The sequence below is a fragment of the Onychomys torridus genome, chromosome 2 (genome assembly GCF_903995425.1).
Source record: "Onychomys torridus chromosome 2, mOncTor1.1, whole genome shotgun sequence".
NCBI classification, from domain to species: domain Eukaryota; kingdom Metazoa; phylum Chordata; class Mammalia; order Rodentia; family Cricetidae; genus Onychomys; species Onychomys torridus.
The window spans coordinates 162,607,508-162,621,238 of record NC_050444.1 but is presented as its reverse complement, the minus strand read 5'-3'; the positions used below and the strand labels follow the sequence as shown (position 1 = coordinate 162,621,238).

At 52.9% G+C, this 13,731-nt stretch overlaps 1 protein-coding gene across 11 annotated transcripts in view; it reads left to right on the top strand.

The window, feature by feature from the left end:
* Camta1 (calmodulin binding transcription activator 1) overlaps positions 1 to 13,731 on the top strand; it is an 841,450-nt gene that overhangs the window by 759,094 nt on the left and 68,625 nt on the right. For 8 of the 11 annotated variants that reach the window (XM_036177870.1, XM_036177875.1, XM_036177874.1 and 5 more), the window contains 2 exons: positions 1,496 to 1,622; positions 7,945 to 8,079. In XM_036177870.1, coding sequence (XP_036033763.1) covers positions 1,496 to 1,622; positions 7,945 to 8,079 — 262 coding nt within the window. Of the gene's footprint in view, positions 1 to 375; positions 538 to 1,495; positions 1,623 to 7,944; positions 8,080 to 13,731 lie in introns of those variants that run through there. The other 3 variants (XM_036177880.1, XM_036177879.1, XM_036177878.1) reach the window with 2 other exon arrangements.

The following is a 13,731-nucleotide window of genomic DNA, read 5'->3' as shown; positions in this document are numbered from 1 at the left end:
ACTTCTTATGCCTAAGGCCAGTCCTGCCATGCCTAAGTCTGGGTTCCAGGGAACATTGTAGGAGGAGGGGGCCTTGAAAGCAAAGATGGGTAAGGGGTTGGAGCTCCCTCCAGGCAGAGACAGGCAAGGGTTAAGAAGAGCAGGCAAGAACGGGGAAATGAATAGAAGATAGAGTCTGGCTGGCCTGGGGCAGCAGCAGAGGACTAGGGCCTGGCTTGGATTGATGGGGAAGTCAGTCAGTGCTCACTCAATGCCGCAGCTCCTAACCTTGGCCTCAGCCCGGCTTCAGCTCCTGGAGCGCCTCTCAGCCTTCTCTAGCCAGGCCACCAGGTGGCGCACTCCACTCTGGCCAACACAGCTCTCCGCCCCCCTGCAGGGAAAGGTGTTTACTTGTTTGGGGGTGGGGTGGATGAGCCTCTGGGGTGGGTCTATCCAAGGTTAGCCAGGAGAGCCAGAGGCCAGCCGCCCCTGCCCTCTGCATCCCCGGGCAGAGCATCCCTCCACCCTGAATGACCTGCCTCTCTTCTTGGCTAAGCCGTAAGTAGGGGACCTCTAGCCTCCTCCACCTGGGGCTCAGGAGAGAGAGAGAGAGAGAGAGAGAGAGAGAGAGAGAGAGAGAGAGAGAGAGAGAGAGAGAGAGAGAGAGAGAGAGAAAGAGAGAGAGAGCCATTAATCACTATCGGGAACAATGGCCCTGAAAGAGATTTCCTGGCTGCTTGTTCTGGGGCATTCCTGCTAGCCAGAGCAGGTTAGGGAGGGCCCAGCCTTTCCGTACACTGGAGCTGAGGAAGGTCAGCTAAGGCCCTAGCTAGGTTTCCAGGCTGGTGCCTGCATGTGTGGTGCAGGGATGCCAGTGAAGGGGCCATTCTTCATGTTTACACATTTCGAGGCACCCTGATTGACACAGCGGGCAGAGAACTGGAGGTTCAGCCTGCATCCCAGGCCTCAGCTCAGTTCCATTTTTCTCTTCCCGTGTTCTTCACCCCACCCACTTCCTGGGCTGCTTTCCCTGCCACACCCTGGGGGTCCTGGGTTTCCCTGCAGTTTCCTCCAGGAACATCTGTCCCTTGGTGGGGACGGTATTTTCAAATCTGCGTCCCCTCCACCTCTCCCTACATGCATGACTGAAAGTCTCCTGTGTCCCCTCAGCTTCTTCCTGGGGACCCTGCTGGCTGTTTCTCAGATGCACCAGTGGGCTAAAGCAGCGTGAAAAGCTTTGCTTCCAACTGGTGTCATGAAACTCTGAGCTACACAGGACAGGGTCAGGGTGCTGGATACCAGCTGAGGAAGGCCTCTGGGGTCAGGACAGCTGCAGGCCTCTCTCCTTGAAGAGGTCTCTCAGAAGTGAGGGCTTATTGGGATGGTGGGATATGGGCTGGGAATCTGCATGCTTAGCCAGCAGCCCTCACCCCTCTCTGTCTAAGTGTGCGGGTGCCTCTCCTGTGCTGCGTCTCCTCCCCTATGGCACTGCTCCATCTCTGTTCTCTCTCTGCAGGGAGGAGTGAAGGTCCTCATCACAGGCCCATGGCAAGAAGCCAGCAATAATTACAGTTGCCTGTTTGACCAGATCTCCGTGCCTGCATCCCTGATTCAGCCTGGGGTGCTGCGCTGCTACTGCCCAGGTGAGGAGGCTGTACTCATCAGGGGCGGGGAGGGGAGGACCAGGACGTTACAGTAGACTCTGAGTCAGCCTTGGGATGACCTTGAGCAAGTCCTGTTGTTACTGTGCTTTCCTCAGCCATGAAGAAGTGTCCACGTGGTCTATTACATCATCAACTGGGGACCCTGTATCAACTGGGAACACCAGGCATGCTCAATGGGGATTGTGAAGAAAACGTAGCAAAGGGACTATTTAAAGACCCAATTAGTCAGGTGACTTAGCCAAGATGGCCCCAGCTGGGGCTGCTCCAAGGTGACAGACAAGATCTGGTTTACAGCAGGGCTGACCTTGCTCCTGCCCCAGCCCAAGCCAACCTGACACACAGGGAGCTCAGAGCCCTGTATTCACAATACTAGTTCATCCAGGGCACAGGGCAGATTAGAGAAGTTCAGGGAAGCCTTCCATGCGTTGAGACCGTGGGCAACTGGGTAGGGTGGAGTGTCACACTAAGAATAACACTAAAGAGGTAAACACACATAATATGTTCCCTGTTTCAAGGCCTCAGAGGCTCATGGGAAGCCAGCCAGAGACCCCTGCCCTCTGTGGCTCTGTCTTCTCCCTCCCTCATCACCAGGTTTCAGCAACATGTAAGTCTTGAAGTCTTCTAAAGGACCTCAGCTATCCAGGCATGTAAACTTGGCAAACAAGTCAGACACTGATAATAAACCATAAGGAAATTTATTTTAAGACAATTATTTGGTATTCCTATAATTTTATCATCTATTAAAGATGAAATCACATTTGCATACTAACAAAATGGATGGGTTTGTTTATTTTTCCACAGAGTATTAAATCTTGCCTATTTGGCCAGGCAGTGGTGGCACACACCTTTAATTCCAGCACTCAGGAAGATCTCTGTGAGTTTGAGGGCAGCCTGGTCTACAGAGCTAGTTTCAGGATAGCCAGGGCTACACAGGAAAATCCTGTTTGGGGGAAAAAAAAAATCTTGGATATTTAATACTAAAAGGCATAGAAAGAACATCTTCTGTATTTTCCAGTTGATCAATATCTTGATTTTATAATAATCAGTGCTGAGAATGCCAATTTACATAAATATGCAGTACAAAATGGCAGAAGTTTATTTAAGGGCACTTAGAAACTATTGGAAGTTCTGTCCCAAGTCCATTTAATGAGTTTTTTTTTTTTTAAATGAAACTGATCAGCAACTCACAAAGCAATCTCTAAAAGCAAACTTTCTAGTGCAACACAATCCAAATGGACTAATTTGATACTAACATGCTGAGGAATAACAGGAAATAGTCAGTCTCTGTTTTCAGTAATTAAACCTGTTTCATAAGAGCAAAGAACTTGGTATGTACAGCAGAAAAACACTGCAGTTCCTAACAGACAAGTCTCAGATCAGAGCATGTGCCATGACAGCCGTGCAGAGCAAACCACACACGTTATGTGCTCAGAACCAAGGCTGCAGTAAAGTCCCTTGATCCAACATGGACATGCACTGCCCGGAGCACCTCAGAGTCGCTGTGCCTTTATGCTGAATTTTTGGTTATTGAATGTTTGCTTTTACTGTCACCAAACATCTTAGCATTGTGTCTTTCCACTTTGGCAACAGCCTATGGTGTCATGACCACAGTTTAGGGAGCTGTGGTCTACTTAGATCGGTATCTCTGTCTGACTAAGTCATCCTTGACCTCTGAACATATCTGCTTCCCCATTAGCCTGTGGGACCCTGGGAGACAGGAGACTGTGCCTCTCTTATTGTTGCTGTGTCCCCAAGGCTAGCAAAGGGCCTTGGGGTCCTGGAGGTCTGTGAAGGAGTGTCCGAGGCTCCAGGAGTTTGAAAAACCGAGCTTCTGCTCACTTGGGTGGGACTGGGGAAAACTTTGTCTCCACCTCCCACATCCCCAGCTATGTGGACAGCTTGTCCACCTGGCCTGGGCAAGGAACAGGAGAGGCAGAACAGGGAGGATGGGGCGGGGACGGCAGAGGGACAACCTACGTTGTCTGAAGCCAGAGAACTTGTGAGAGGAGAGCGCTTCTAGGAGAGGGGCAGGATGGGGAGGGAAGCCGGGACTCCGTGGTGGACGGAAGCCCGCTGGCCAGGGCTGTGCAGACTGACCGCGATCCCCTACACGCCGCTGTGGGCTCCTCAGTGCCTGCCTGTCTTGCTCACCCTGCCCTCTATGTGGCGCTCTAGGGCCCGCAAACCAACCATTTCTCTTCCATTTCTACCTCTTCTCCCTTTCCCTGCTTTTCCTGCCCCTTCTCTCCCTACCCCTTCTCATCTTCCTCTTCACCCCTTCTTCTCCCTCTCCCCTCCACTTTACCTTCCTTTGCAACCCACCAGATCAGAACTCCCTGCTTCAGGGGGTTGGCATCCAGTTCTCAGCTCAGTCTAGCCCCCCCTTCACTCTGCATACCCCAGTGCCTCCAGCAGCCTCCCCTGCTGACCCAGCTCTCAGCAGCTCCAGGGCTGTCTCCAGAGGGCCTCGCCAGCCCCAGGTCCTCCCAGCAACCCTGCTGAAACTGGACAGAAGCCATCCAGATGGGCACCCTGAGCTAAGACAGCCCGTCCCAGCACAGAAGCGAGGGCAGCATGCTATTAAGCTGTCCACTGTGCACCTGCTGTGGAGGAAGACATGCCTGGCCTATAAATAGATGCCATTTCCTGTGCCTGGCTAAATACCTAGACCTTGCCTCAGGTTCCTGACAAAGGACTGGGCTTTGACCTCTGTATGGTATCCCAGGTCAGGACCCTGGGGATTCTGGGGGCTGTCATTAGTCCTACCCAGGCATGTCCTGGTCAGCCACATGCCATCTGTGTTTACCTTGGAGATCAGTGCCTCTGACCTTCTGTCTTTGGAGACCTCCTTCCAGATGGCTGGTAGCATGAAATGACCAAGGGTCATGAAGCTCTTGCCTCTGGCACTTCTCTCATAAAGGCCACGGTGAGGAGAGGGAACCAGGGCTCTTCCGGTCTCTTCAAGTAATTCTCCTGACTTCACTGCACTGCTAATACAGAGACCACCCAGGCCACTGTCTTGCCTAGTCACTGGGGTGCCTCTAGACTATCCTATCTCCAACCAGATGCCACAAAACTTGAGGCTGTCGGCAGCCACTCACAGAGCATGCCCCTTGAGGATATATCAGTCCTAACATCCAGACTGAAACAGGTCCTGTTGGGTATATGGATTGGTTGGTTCATTCATTCATTGTTTCATCATTTCCAAATCATTTGTAAGAGTCTCCTGCTTGCCATGAATTGAATGAATGCCTAGACTGAAGCCCCCAGGGACACCTGAATCAAAGAGTTTCTAGTGCAAAGAGGCTGGGTCAAGTCAACCAACCTCTTCCTTGGGAGGTGATACCAGCTGCTAGGGATGTCATCCTGGGGTCTCCCAGAGGAAACTGAAGTGGATCGTAAAGGATAAACACCAGACACTAGAACCAAGCTGGCCTTGCCAACAAAAAGGGATTTGAAGGCATGTGAACACAAGCCAGGCCATCTTAGAGGCTGAGACTGGGAAGAGAGATGAGGCACAGAGAACACAAATGCCAACCGCTTGGCAGCCTGGTGCACCTGCCTGGGCAAAACCAAACCTGACCGAGAACAGAGCTCCTCCAAGTTCACACACCGCTGCAACAGTAGACACTAGGCCTGAGACTGCCTCAGCCTGGGGCTGTCAGTCAAGTCAGGCTGCTGAACCAGGGTGATGCAGTGGAACAGAGGCAGCCGGCAGAGGAGTCTACCAAGATGTCTGCCGGCTTGCAGGCCCCACCTGGTCTCCTAGGAAGTCGTCAGAAGGCAAAAGATGAAACCAAAGTGAGTAGAACACGTGTCAAAAGAGCTCACTTAATGGAGTTACGGATGATCAAACAGGACCTGGACGTTGACTGGGGCACTGAGTGTGAAGAGCTGCATTGGCAGGGTCTCAGTGCTGGGGGTTGACTCTCCGCCACAGGGAGATGATTACAGTGGAACTAAAAGATACAATGAGGGCAAGTGGAGAGAGGGTATACACAGCAGCAGCTCCTTCTCAGACATGGGGAGGCGCCTCCCCTGGCAGAAGAAAGATGGCACAGAGCCAGTCTTGGAAAGGGTGGAACAAAGTGTCACAACAGGCAGAGAGGATGCAGGGAGCACAGAGGCCTTGAGGCAGGGAGAGGTCTGGCAAATTGGAGTCTGATTTAACTGTACTCGCATGAGAAGTCGATGGTTTTAGGCAGCAAGATGATTTGTTCTAAATTATGTACTTAAAAGATGATTCTGAATGGGGTGTGCTAGCACCTACCTTTAATCCCAGCACTGGGGAGCAGAGGCAGGTGGATTTCTTAGTTTAAGGCCAGCCTGGTCTCCATATACAACCTGGCAAAGGCTATTTAGTGAGACCCTGTCTTTAAAAATAAAAACTAAAAGAGTATTCTGAGAGGATGGGTTAGGAGGAACAATAACCTAAATGGGAAAGCCAGCGGAACAGGGCTAAGGTGGCTTTAAGAAAGAAGACCCCCCTGGCAGCCTCCTCTAAGGGTGCTGCAAGACAGACCCTTGCCCCCGTGCCCCCCCTCCACCCCTCGCCTTTGCAGCAGGAACAGGAGGCCACTGTGTCAGCCCAGGCAAGGGACGGTGTTTGATGAGGGCAGAAGCAGTGGAGACGGGATGCATGGGGCCAGGAACTGCTGATAGGCTGAGGGAGGGAGGCAATCAAGGAGGCAGGCCTGCCGTCTTCAACACAGGGGCAGGGCCCCCTGCACCGCATCTCTGGGGATAGTGGGAATGCCCGAGACTCTGAGTCCTGTGAGTTGTCTAGATGCCAGGACAGTGACAAAAGAGAGATGGGAGAAGGTCCTCTGCTGGGACATTGGACACCAGGCGCTACAGCTTCCCCACTTTGAGAGCAGAGTTCCGTGGGATCGAATGAAGAGTTCCCACAGCCCTTCCTTCCTGTTGGTAAACCAGGCACGTCTGTAGGAGAGAATAGTAACCACAATCTTGGAGTTTTGCCCGGGGATGTAGTCAGATGGCAGAAGATTCTGGATACCGTTGGGGATCCCTGTCCAGAGAAGTACCACGGGACATCCCTTATGACTCCCACTGCCATGGAGCCCATTCACCCTTCAGGGTTGTGTCCTGGAGCAGAGCAGGAAAACTTCCTGGTCACACTTGGATAGTGAGAGCCCCAAGCCCTGCTCTCTACATACACCTCAGTTGGAGAGAGGCCATGGCCAATGAGTTGGGTTTCCCATCGGAAGTGGGATCTGCAGATGTCCTCTGAGAGAAGCCAGAGCTTCACCCTGTCCTCAAGAGCAGCTGACTTGGATGGCTTCCTCATGCCCGTAGGCTTCTGAGAGCCAAGAGCCCAAAGAGTAACATGATCCTGTGTGTCCTCCCTGGAAATCCGGCCGGGGAGGCCCTGAGTATTGGTGTCCCAGCTCCATAAAAGCAGTGCCCAGAAAACATAACCTGACCCCTATTAGGGGAAGAAGTCCTAGCATCACCACCACTGCCTACAGACACCTTTGGGGACCACAGTACAGCCCCCAAGATACTGATGGAGACCAGAGAACAGCAGCCTCCACCCCAGCAGAAGTAGGTTTCCACCTCCAGCTGTTTTTTCTCTGCCCTAATGAGAACATTTCATCCATTGATTCAGCTAATTCAGGAGTCACTGAGCCCGGAGTTTGCACTAGAATACAAGCTCCTGCTTTCCCAAAGTCATTGGAAGGCAGTGCAAGATTTGAACCTGCATCTCTGGCTCAGTAGCTACCTGGCCCACAGCATCTCATGCCAACAGTAAGAGCCACAAATGAAACTCTGGCTGTCAGCAGGAGGCCAAGGAGCTCCTAAAACACCGAAGTGAGTCAGGACACGGATGCAGGGAGAGGCAAAATAAATACAAATCCTCAGCTGTTCCTGACCCTGGGAAGGATGGATGGGACAAGCTACCTGCACTGAGCTCAGGTCCCTGCGCATCCCAGGGAGCACAGTTAAAACCACAGAGGCTTGCCAGGTGTGGTGGCACATACCTTTAATCCCAGAACTCAGGGGCTGAGGCAAACAGATCTCTGGGAGTTTGAGATCATCCTGGCCAGTTCCAGGAAAACTAGGGCTACACAGGAAAACCTGTCTTAAACAAACAGGCAGAGGTTCCTCTGGGGATCCCAGCCAGACACCTGCTGAATCTGGAGCCAAGAGTTTTCCCAGAAGTGTCATCCTTGGGCCTTGTGGGATAGGCACGCATGGGCAGGGTTAATACTTGGTTGTTAGCTGAAAGGGGGTAATGAGAAGGGGCCCTCACCCTGACCTCTCTCTTTCTGACTTTCAGCCCATGACACGGGTCTTGTGACCCTACAAGTTGCCTTCAACAATCAGATCATCTCCAACTCGGTGGTGTTTGAGTACAAAGCTCGGGCTCTGCCCACACTCCCTTCTTCTCAGCACGACTGGCTGTCATTGGACGGTAAGAACGGTGTTCTGGTTACCTTGTTGGGTACAGAGGGAGAAGAAGAGTTGGTATATAAATGTAAAAGTTATAAATGTATAAATGCTGGAAGAGAGGGGCAGGAAGGGGTGTCAGGGTCGGCCAAGGGAGGACCTGCTGAGTCCTCCCACAGGATTGGGAGTATATACCATTGGCCAGCCTGTGTCTGGTCACTGGCTCACCTCCTCATCTCAATTCAGCCTCTCTTGAGGATAGATGACGTATGTGAGGCTGGCTTGTGGCTGTCACTCCTGTCCAGGTGTCTGGGTAGTTAAACAAGCTCCTGGGAGTCGTGAGGGTCCCGGCAGCAAGTCCAGACAGCTACCATCCCCCCTAGTGCTGCTTCTGGATCTGCTACAGGTAGAAGAGGGGGCCCCGGAGGCATGGCCCAGCCCCACACCTGGAAAGAATAGCAGTGTGGGTGCTGTGGAAGCACCTCAGGCCCAGGCTTTATTCAGATTCAGAGGCTTGGGTGGCCAGGCTGTGTACCTGAGATAACTAGCCATGCCTCCTCCCGAAAGCTCACCACTCCCAACATTGCAGCTTCTTGGCTGTTTTGGTTTAAGTTTCTATCCTGTGCAGCTTTTAAGACAGGCCTGAGCTCATGACTGTGGCTGAAAGTATACGGCATAGAGGTGATAGGAGTTGCTAGCCATGGAGGAGCAGGGGCTTGCAGAGTTGGTGGCCTTGGCCTTGAATTGGTGGGTAGGTTTCTTTCACCCGGACCCAACAAAATCTCTGCAGGAAAAAAAAAAAAAATGGCAAAGACAAGTTAAAGGGTTCCAGGATTAGAGGCTGCCTGCCTTCCCCTGCCTGGGCGTGATGTAAGATGCCTTAGAGCTGGCAAGCCCTGGGTGGAGTTTTTGGAGGGTACAATTCCAAGACTTAGGCCTAAGTCTCTGGGGAGGTCATAAAGGTAACAGTCTATGTGTACCTTTGTTGGAAGCTGCAACAGTCCCTGGGTGTTGAAGGGCTGAGTACCACTCACACACAGTAATCATGCTGCCTTCTGATGTCAGCCTTCCTCCTATTGGCTGCTGGTTCATACCCTATACATACAGGGCTTTCTAGAACTCAGTGTTCAACCCAACCTTATCCCTGCCCCTGTCCCTGTCCCTGCCTCTGCCCCTGCCCCCACAGCCACAGGATGCCTGGCAGCCATCCTGGCCCATGAACACTCCCAGAGGTGGTTCGGGGTCAGCAGGCCTCTGCACCCTGGCAGCACTGCCTGGGAGCACTGTGCTTGTCTTGGCAGCATCCCTGGCTGAGGCTGGAGCCAGTGTGAGCTGATGACCTGCAGAATGTAACAGAGAAGGGCAGGGTGACCAGGGGCTCCTGTTCAGGAAATCCGGTTTCAGCTTTGCAGAACAAATGGGGAGTGGAAGCTCTCCCAGAGTGACCCAGTCTGCCTTACTAGAGTAGAACCTAAGGATGCTGGGACCAGTGTAGGGCCTGTCTTGAAAGCAGAGTCTCGGGCTAAGCAATGCCTTCAAGTACACAAAACATCTACTGGTCCCTGGAAGCCCAGAAAGTCAGGTCTACCTCTTGGTGCTTATGCCTAATGGAAGGCAGAGGGGGATGCTGTGAGAGGGATGTAGCCTGACTACCTCATAACAAACACACCCCTGGGTCCTAGGCCACATCAAACCTTTTGGGAGTGGAGCTGCCCAACTGGGCACCTGCTTCCCAGCAGCCTCCGGCTCCAAGACTGAGTTACCACTTTTGCAGGCCTCCATGCTGAAATACCCCCAACCCCTTGGCCCAAAACAAGAGAGATAGCACCAAGACCCAGGCATCCGAGCAACATTGGCTTTGTGTTACCATACAGGACCCCATCAGAACCCTAGCTCCACACATGTGGGAGCCACTCTGCAGGACAAAACTGGTCCTAGCCGGCTGTCCATTAAGGCCCAGAAGCCTTACAGAAGGACCTGGTGACATTCCTTTCCCTTTGTTCTTGGCCAGCAAGCAGTTCTTTCAAGTAATGGGAGGGGAGAAAAGGTGGAGTCTCCAGGACTGTGAGACCCCACCTGGCTGGGAATCCGGGAGCTTCCTCGGGGCTTCTAGATATCCTAAATGAATGTGCATGGCTTGCCTACCATTTCACCCGTCTGATGGTCTGTGGGGGAGGGGAGCAGTACCGAGACCGCCAGGGGCATAATCTGCCCCAGTGCTGGAGACAGCTGAGGCAGCCAGCAGAAGGGCGGGGGTCTCCTGGCCTCCTGCCAACCCGTTGGCTTGGCAGTGAGCTTTGTGTGGAGGCAGATGCTGCAGCGGCCGGGCGGTGGTAAGCTTCTCCCTTCCCTCCCTCTCTCGCGTCTCCACAGCTTAGTCCCTGCCTCGCCACGGTCATTGGGCACCTTCTCCATCACAGCTCACCAGACAGCGGGGGGACGTGTGTGCAAAGGCGGGGGTGGGAGCCAGGAGACTGCAGCGCCCGGAGATTTGGGGCAACTAGGGCGGGAAGCGCGCGCGGTGCACATACTCGCCTCCCCACCCCCCAGAGTGAGCGCGTGCGCGCAGCCGCAATGCGGGGTCTCTTAGCGCAGTGGCTGGTGACGCGGGTCCCAGTGGGGTTCTTGTGCACGCCGGCTGCCGCAGAACGGCGGGCGTTCATAGGAAGAGTGCGAAGTCCTTCCTAGCAGGGAAAGGGGACAGGGATGGGCAAAATCACCAGCATTGCGGCCTGGTAGTCTTGCTATCCCTACTGGCATCGTCCTTCTCCGACTCTGGGGAGCGTTCTTTGTCTATTTCTGGGGAGCGTTCTTTGACTATTTAGGATGAGAATTTCCGCCTTTACCGATTTTAAACAATGGACTTGTTTACCAGATTCAAGGCCAGGTGGGGGCGCCTGGTCCTCAGCGAAACTCACTAGCGCGCACGATGCGCGTGCACGCAGCAGCTGCGGCTCCGCCTTTGTCCTCGCTACAATCTTTGTCCCCGCCGCAGTCTTTGTCCCCAGTGCTCGGTCTTTGTCTGCTGTGCAGCTTTTGTGTGCGCAGCCCCGCCCAGCAGAAAGCGATTTTCTTCTAGGTGGGGTCCGATGGCGCAGACACTTCTTGTCCCCAAACCTCCGCTAAGACAAGACCAGCAGGCAGAGAATGGGCTTTCAGAAAGAGGAGGCGCAGATGAGGCAGCTTTCTGTACTGCCACGCCCTCTCAAGACCTAGGGAGTTTCTCCAGACCAGTTTCACCACTGGACTCTGGGGACAAAGCCGTGCCTGCTGAGACCCTATTGCACAAGTCAGCCTGTGGTAGTGTGCAATACCTGATTGTGTCGTGAATGTGTTCATGGACGCCAGTGGGTGCAGAAAGGACTAAGGAAAACCGAGCATTAATCCACCCCAGTGTTCCAAAGCTCCCTGGGAGGAAAGGCCACTTGAAGGCTGAGCAGGCAGGCATCAGCCAGGCTCAGAGAGATGAGAGGTGTATCCTGGGAGGAGAGGACAGCCTCCATCTTTGTCTGTCCAGGCTCTGAATGCTGCTACTTTCACCGTTTCTCCCCGAGGTCCAGATCCAGAACAAGTGTCCCAGGTCATTTGCACCCTAGGACCCCAAGACAGTCAGAGCAATAGGATCTGCAAGAGGGCACTGCTCCAAGCTAGATGTAGGGAAGCCGTGAGGTTTGTTTCTCAGGACACTGGGTAGGGCTTCTGAGAAGTGTGTCCTCTGTCTGCCAGAGCTGTGCCAAGATCTAAGGCTATCTCACCTGTATTTGTGTTCACAAAGAGAATAAACCCAGGCTATTCACTACTCCAGCCCTGGAGCCGAGGACACGGTAGGCAGACCACTCATCTGGCCACACAGACCTTGGTATACTTCTAGGTGACCTCTGTCCCTGGAAGGAACCCTGAGTAGAAATCTGAGTGTCTTGTCTTCTTTCCCTGTAGCCATCCGATTCTCCCAAAAGGTGGGCTGAGAAGATCCACAGGCTCCCTGCCCCCACCCCTAACCCTGCTGTCTCCTTGCACATCCCTAAGCTGCTTAGGTTGTTCGCTGCTTCTCTGACAGCTAAGAGGACCGGAGTGAGACATGGATGCAGCTCCCCTGGGCTGGTCACCTGGACAAGCCTGATGACTTCACCCTAGGGAGAGAGGGTCCTTGTCATCTCAGGCAAGGAGGAAGCTGGGGTTGGGAGATGCCTGCTTCCCATGCCAGCTTCAAACAGGCTAGAAGTCTCCTTCAGCTCACAGGGCAGAGGAGATTATTTCCTGACACACATACCCAAATACTCCTTTCCCAGCACCCTGGCTTTGGCCTGGCATCTGGAAGACCCAGACCCTGTCTAGAGAGATAAGAGGCAAGGCCTGGCCTCCTAGTTCCGTCTGGTCTGACCTGCCCTCTGTGTAAACAGATGAGTTTGCAACCGCCTCTGAGCCATAATATTGCTGTGAGCAGATCTGGCCCTGGCATGTGGTCCCTCCTCGATGGCTTCTAACTCCAGCCTGTGCCCACCAGGGTTGGGGGGGTCACAACTATGTAGATACACTGCATACAATCCCAAGACTATAGAAACCTAGGGATCTTGAGACCCTGTGTGCAGTCTGGCTGTGGCACAGGCCCCTGAGAGGCCTCTGGGACACTTCTTCACAAGACAGCACTCTAGGGGCCTTATGATGAGTGGACCCAGGTCCTCCTAGACCAGTCTGTGTTCCCCACTGTCCATCCCACCTTACCATCATTCATCCTCACAGGGCCTGCTGGGTGACAGGGAAGCAGAGATCCAGATCAGTCCAAAGGTGTCATTTCTACATGATGGAGGAAGAGACAAAAGTTAATTTTGTAAATCATAGCACAGAATACAATATTCATGAGAATTTGTTTGTTTTTTAAGAAGGGTCTCACTGTGTAGCCTTGGCTGGCCTGAGACTCACAATGTAGACTAGGCTGGCCTAGAACTCATAGAGACCTACCTGCCTCTGCCTTCCAGCACTAGGATTCAAGGTGTACGACACCACTACAAGATTTTTTTAAAGAATAGACAGCAATGGTTAATTGTTTTGACTTAAATAACAACTCTGAATGCTAGTGTAGTTAAAGCCTGGAAAGCCAGAATCATTCTGTCCACCTCTAGGAACCCTAGACCTAACTTTCACCAGAACTGGCAGGTGAGTAAACAAAGACCAGTGAATGAATAAGGACCCTACCTGGAGCTTTCCAGGTCTATCTGGAGTGGGCTTTGAGCAAACTAACACTTGTAGTATTCGGGTCTCTGAATGCTTTTGTGTATAGCAGTGACCTTGGGGACAAAGGTGGCGGCAGAATTGGTTTGAGTCAGTCTTACACTAGGGTCTTGGAGCTGAGTGGCAAGAGGGGTGTCCCCTCTGAGCCCAACCAGTGTCTTATTCCGTGTGCCTCCTCATTGTCGGTCCTTCCTGTTCTTCATGGGGTCCAGCATCACAGGTTGTGAGGAGCTAGTTTCCTCTGACCAAAAGCAGCTTGGGTGGGATGGTGCATTTATTTGGTTTATACTTTCAAGTCACCATCCATTATCATGGGTAGTCCAAGCAGGAACTCAAATAGGAGCTTGAAGCAGAAACCATGGAGGAAGGTATCGTGCCAAAAAGGGTCATTCAGGAAAAAGGCCAGCCCTACAGAGGCCAAAGAAACAAGCAATGCTACCTCAGCCAG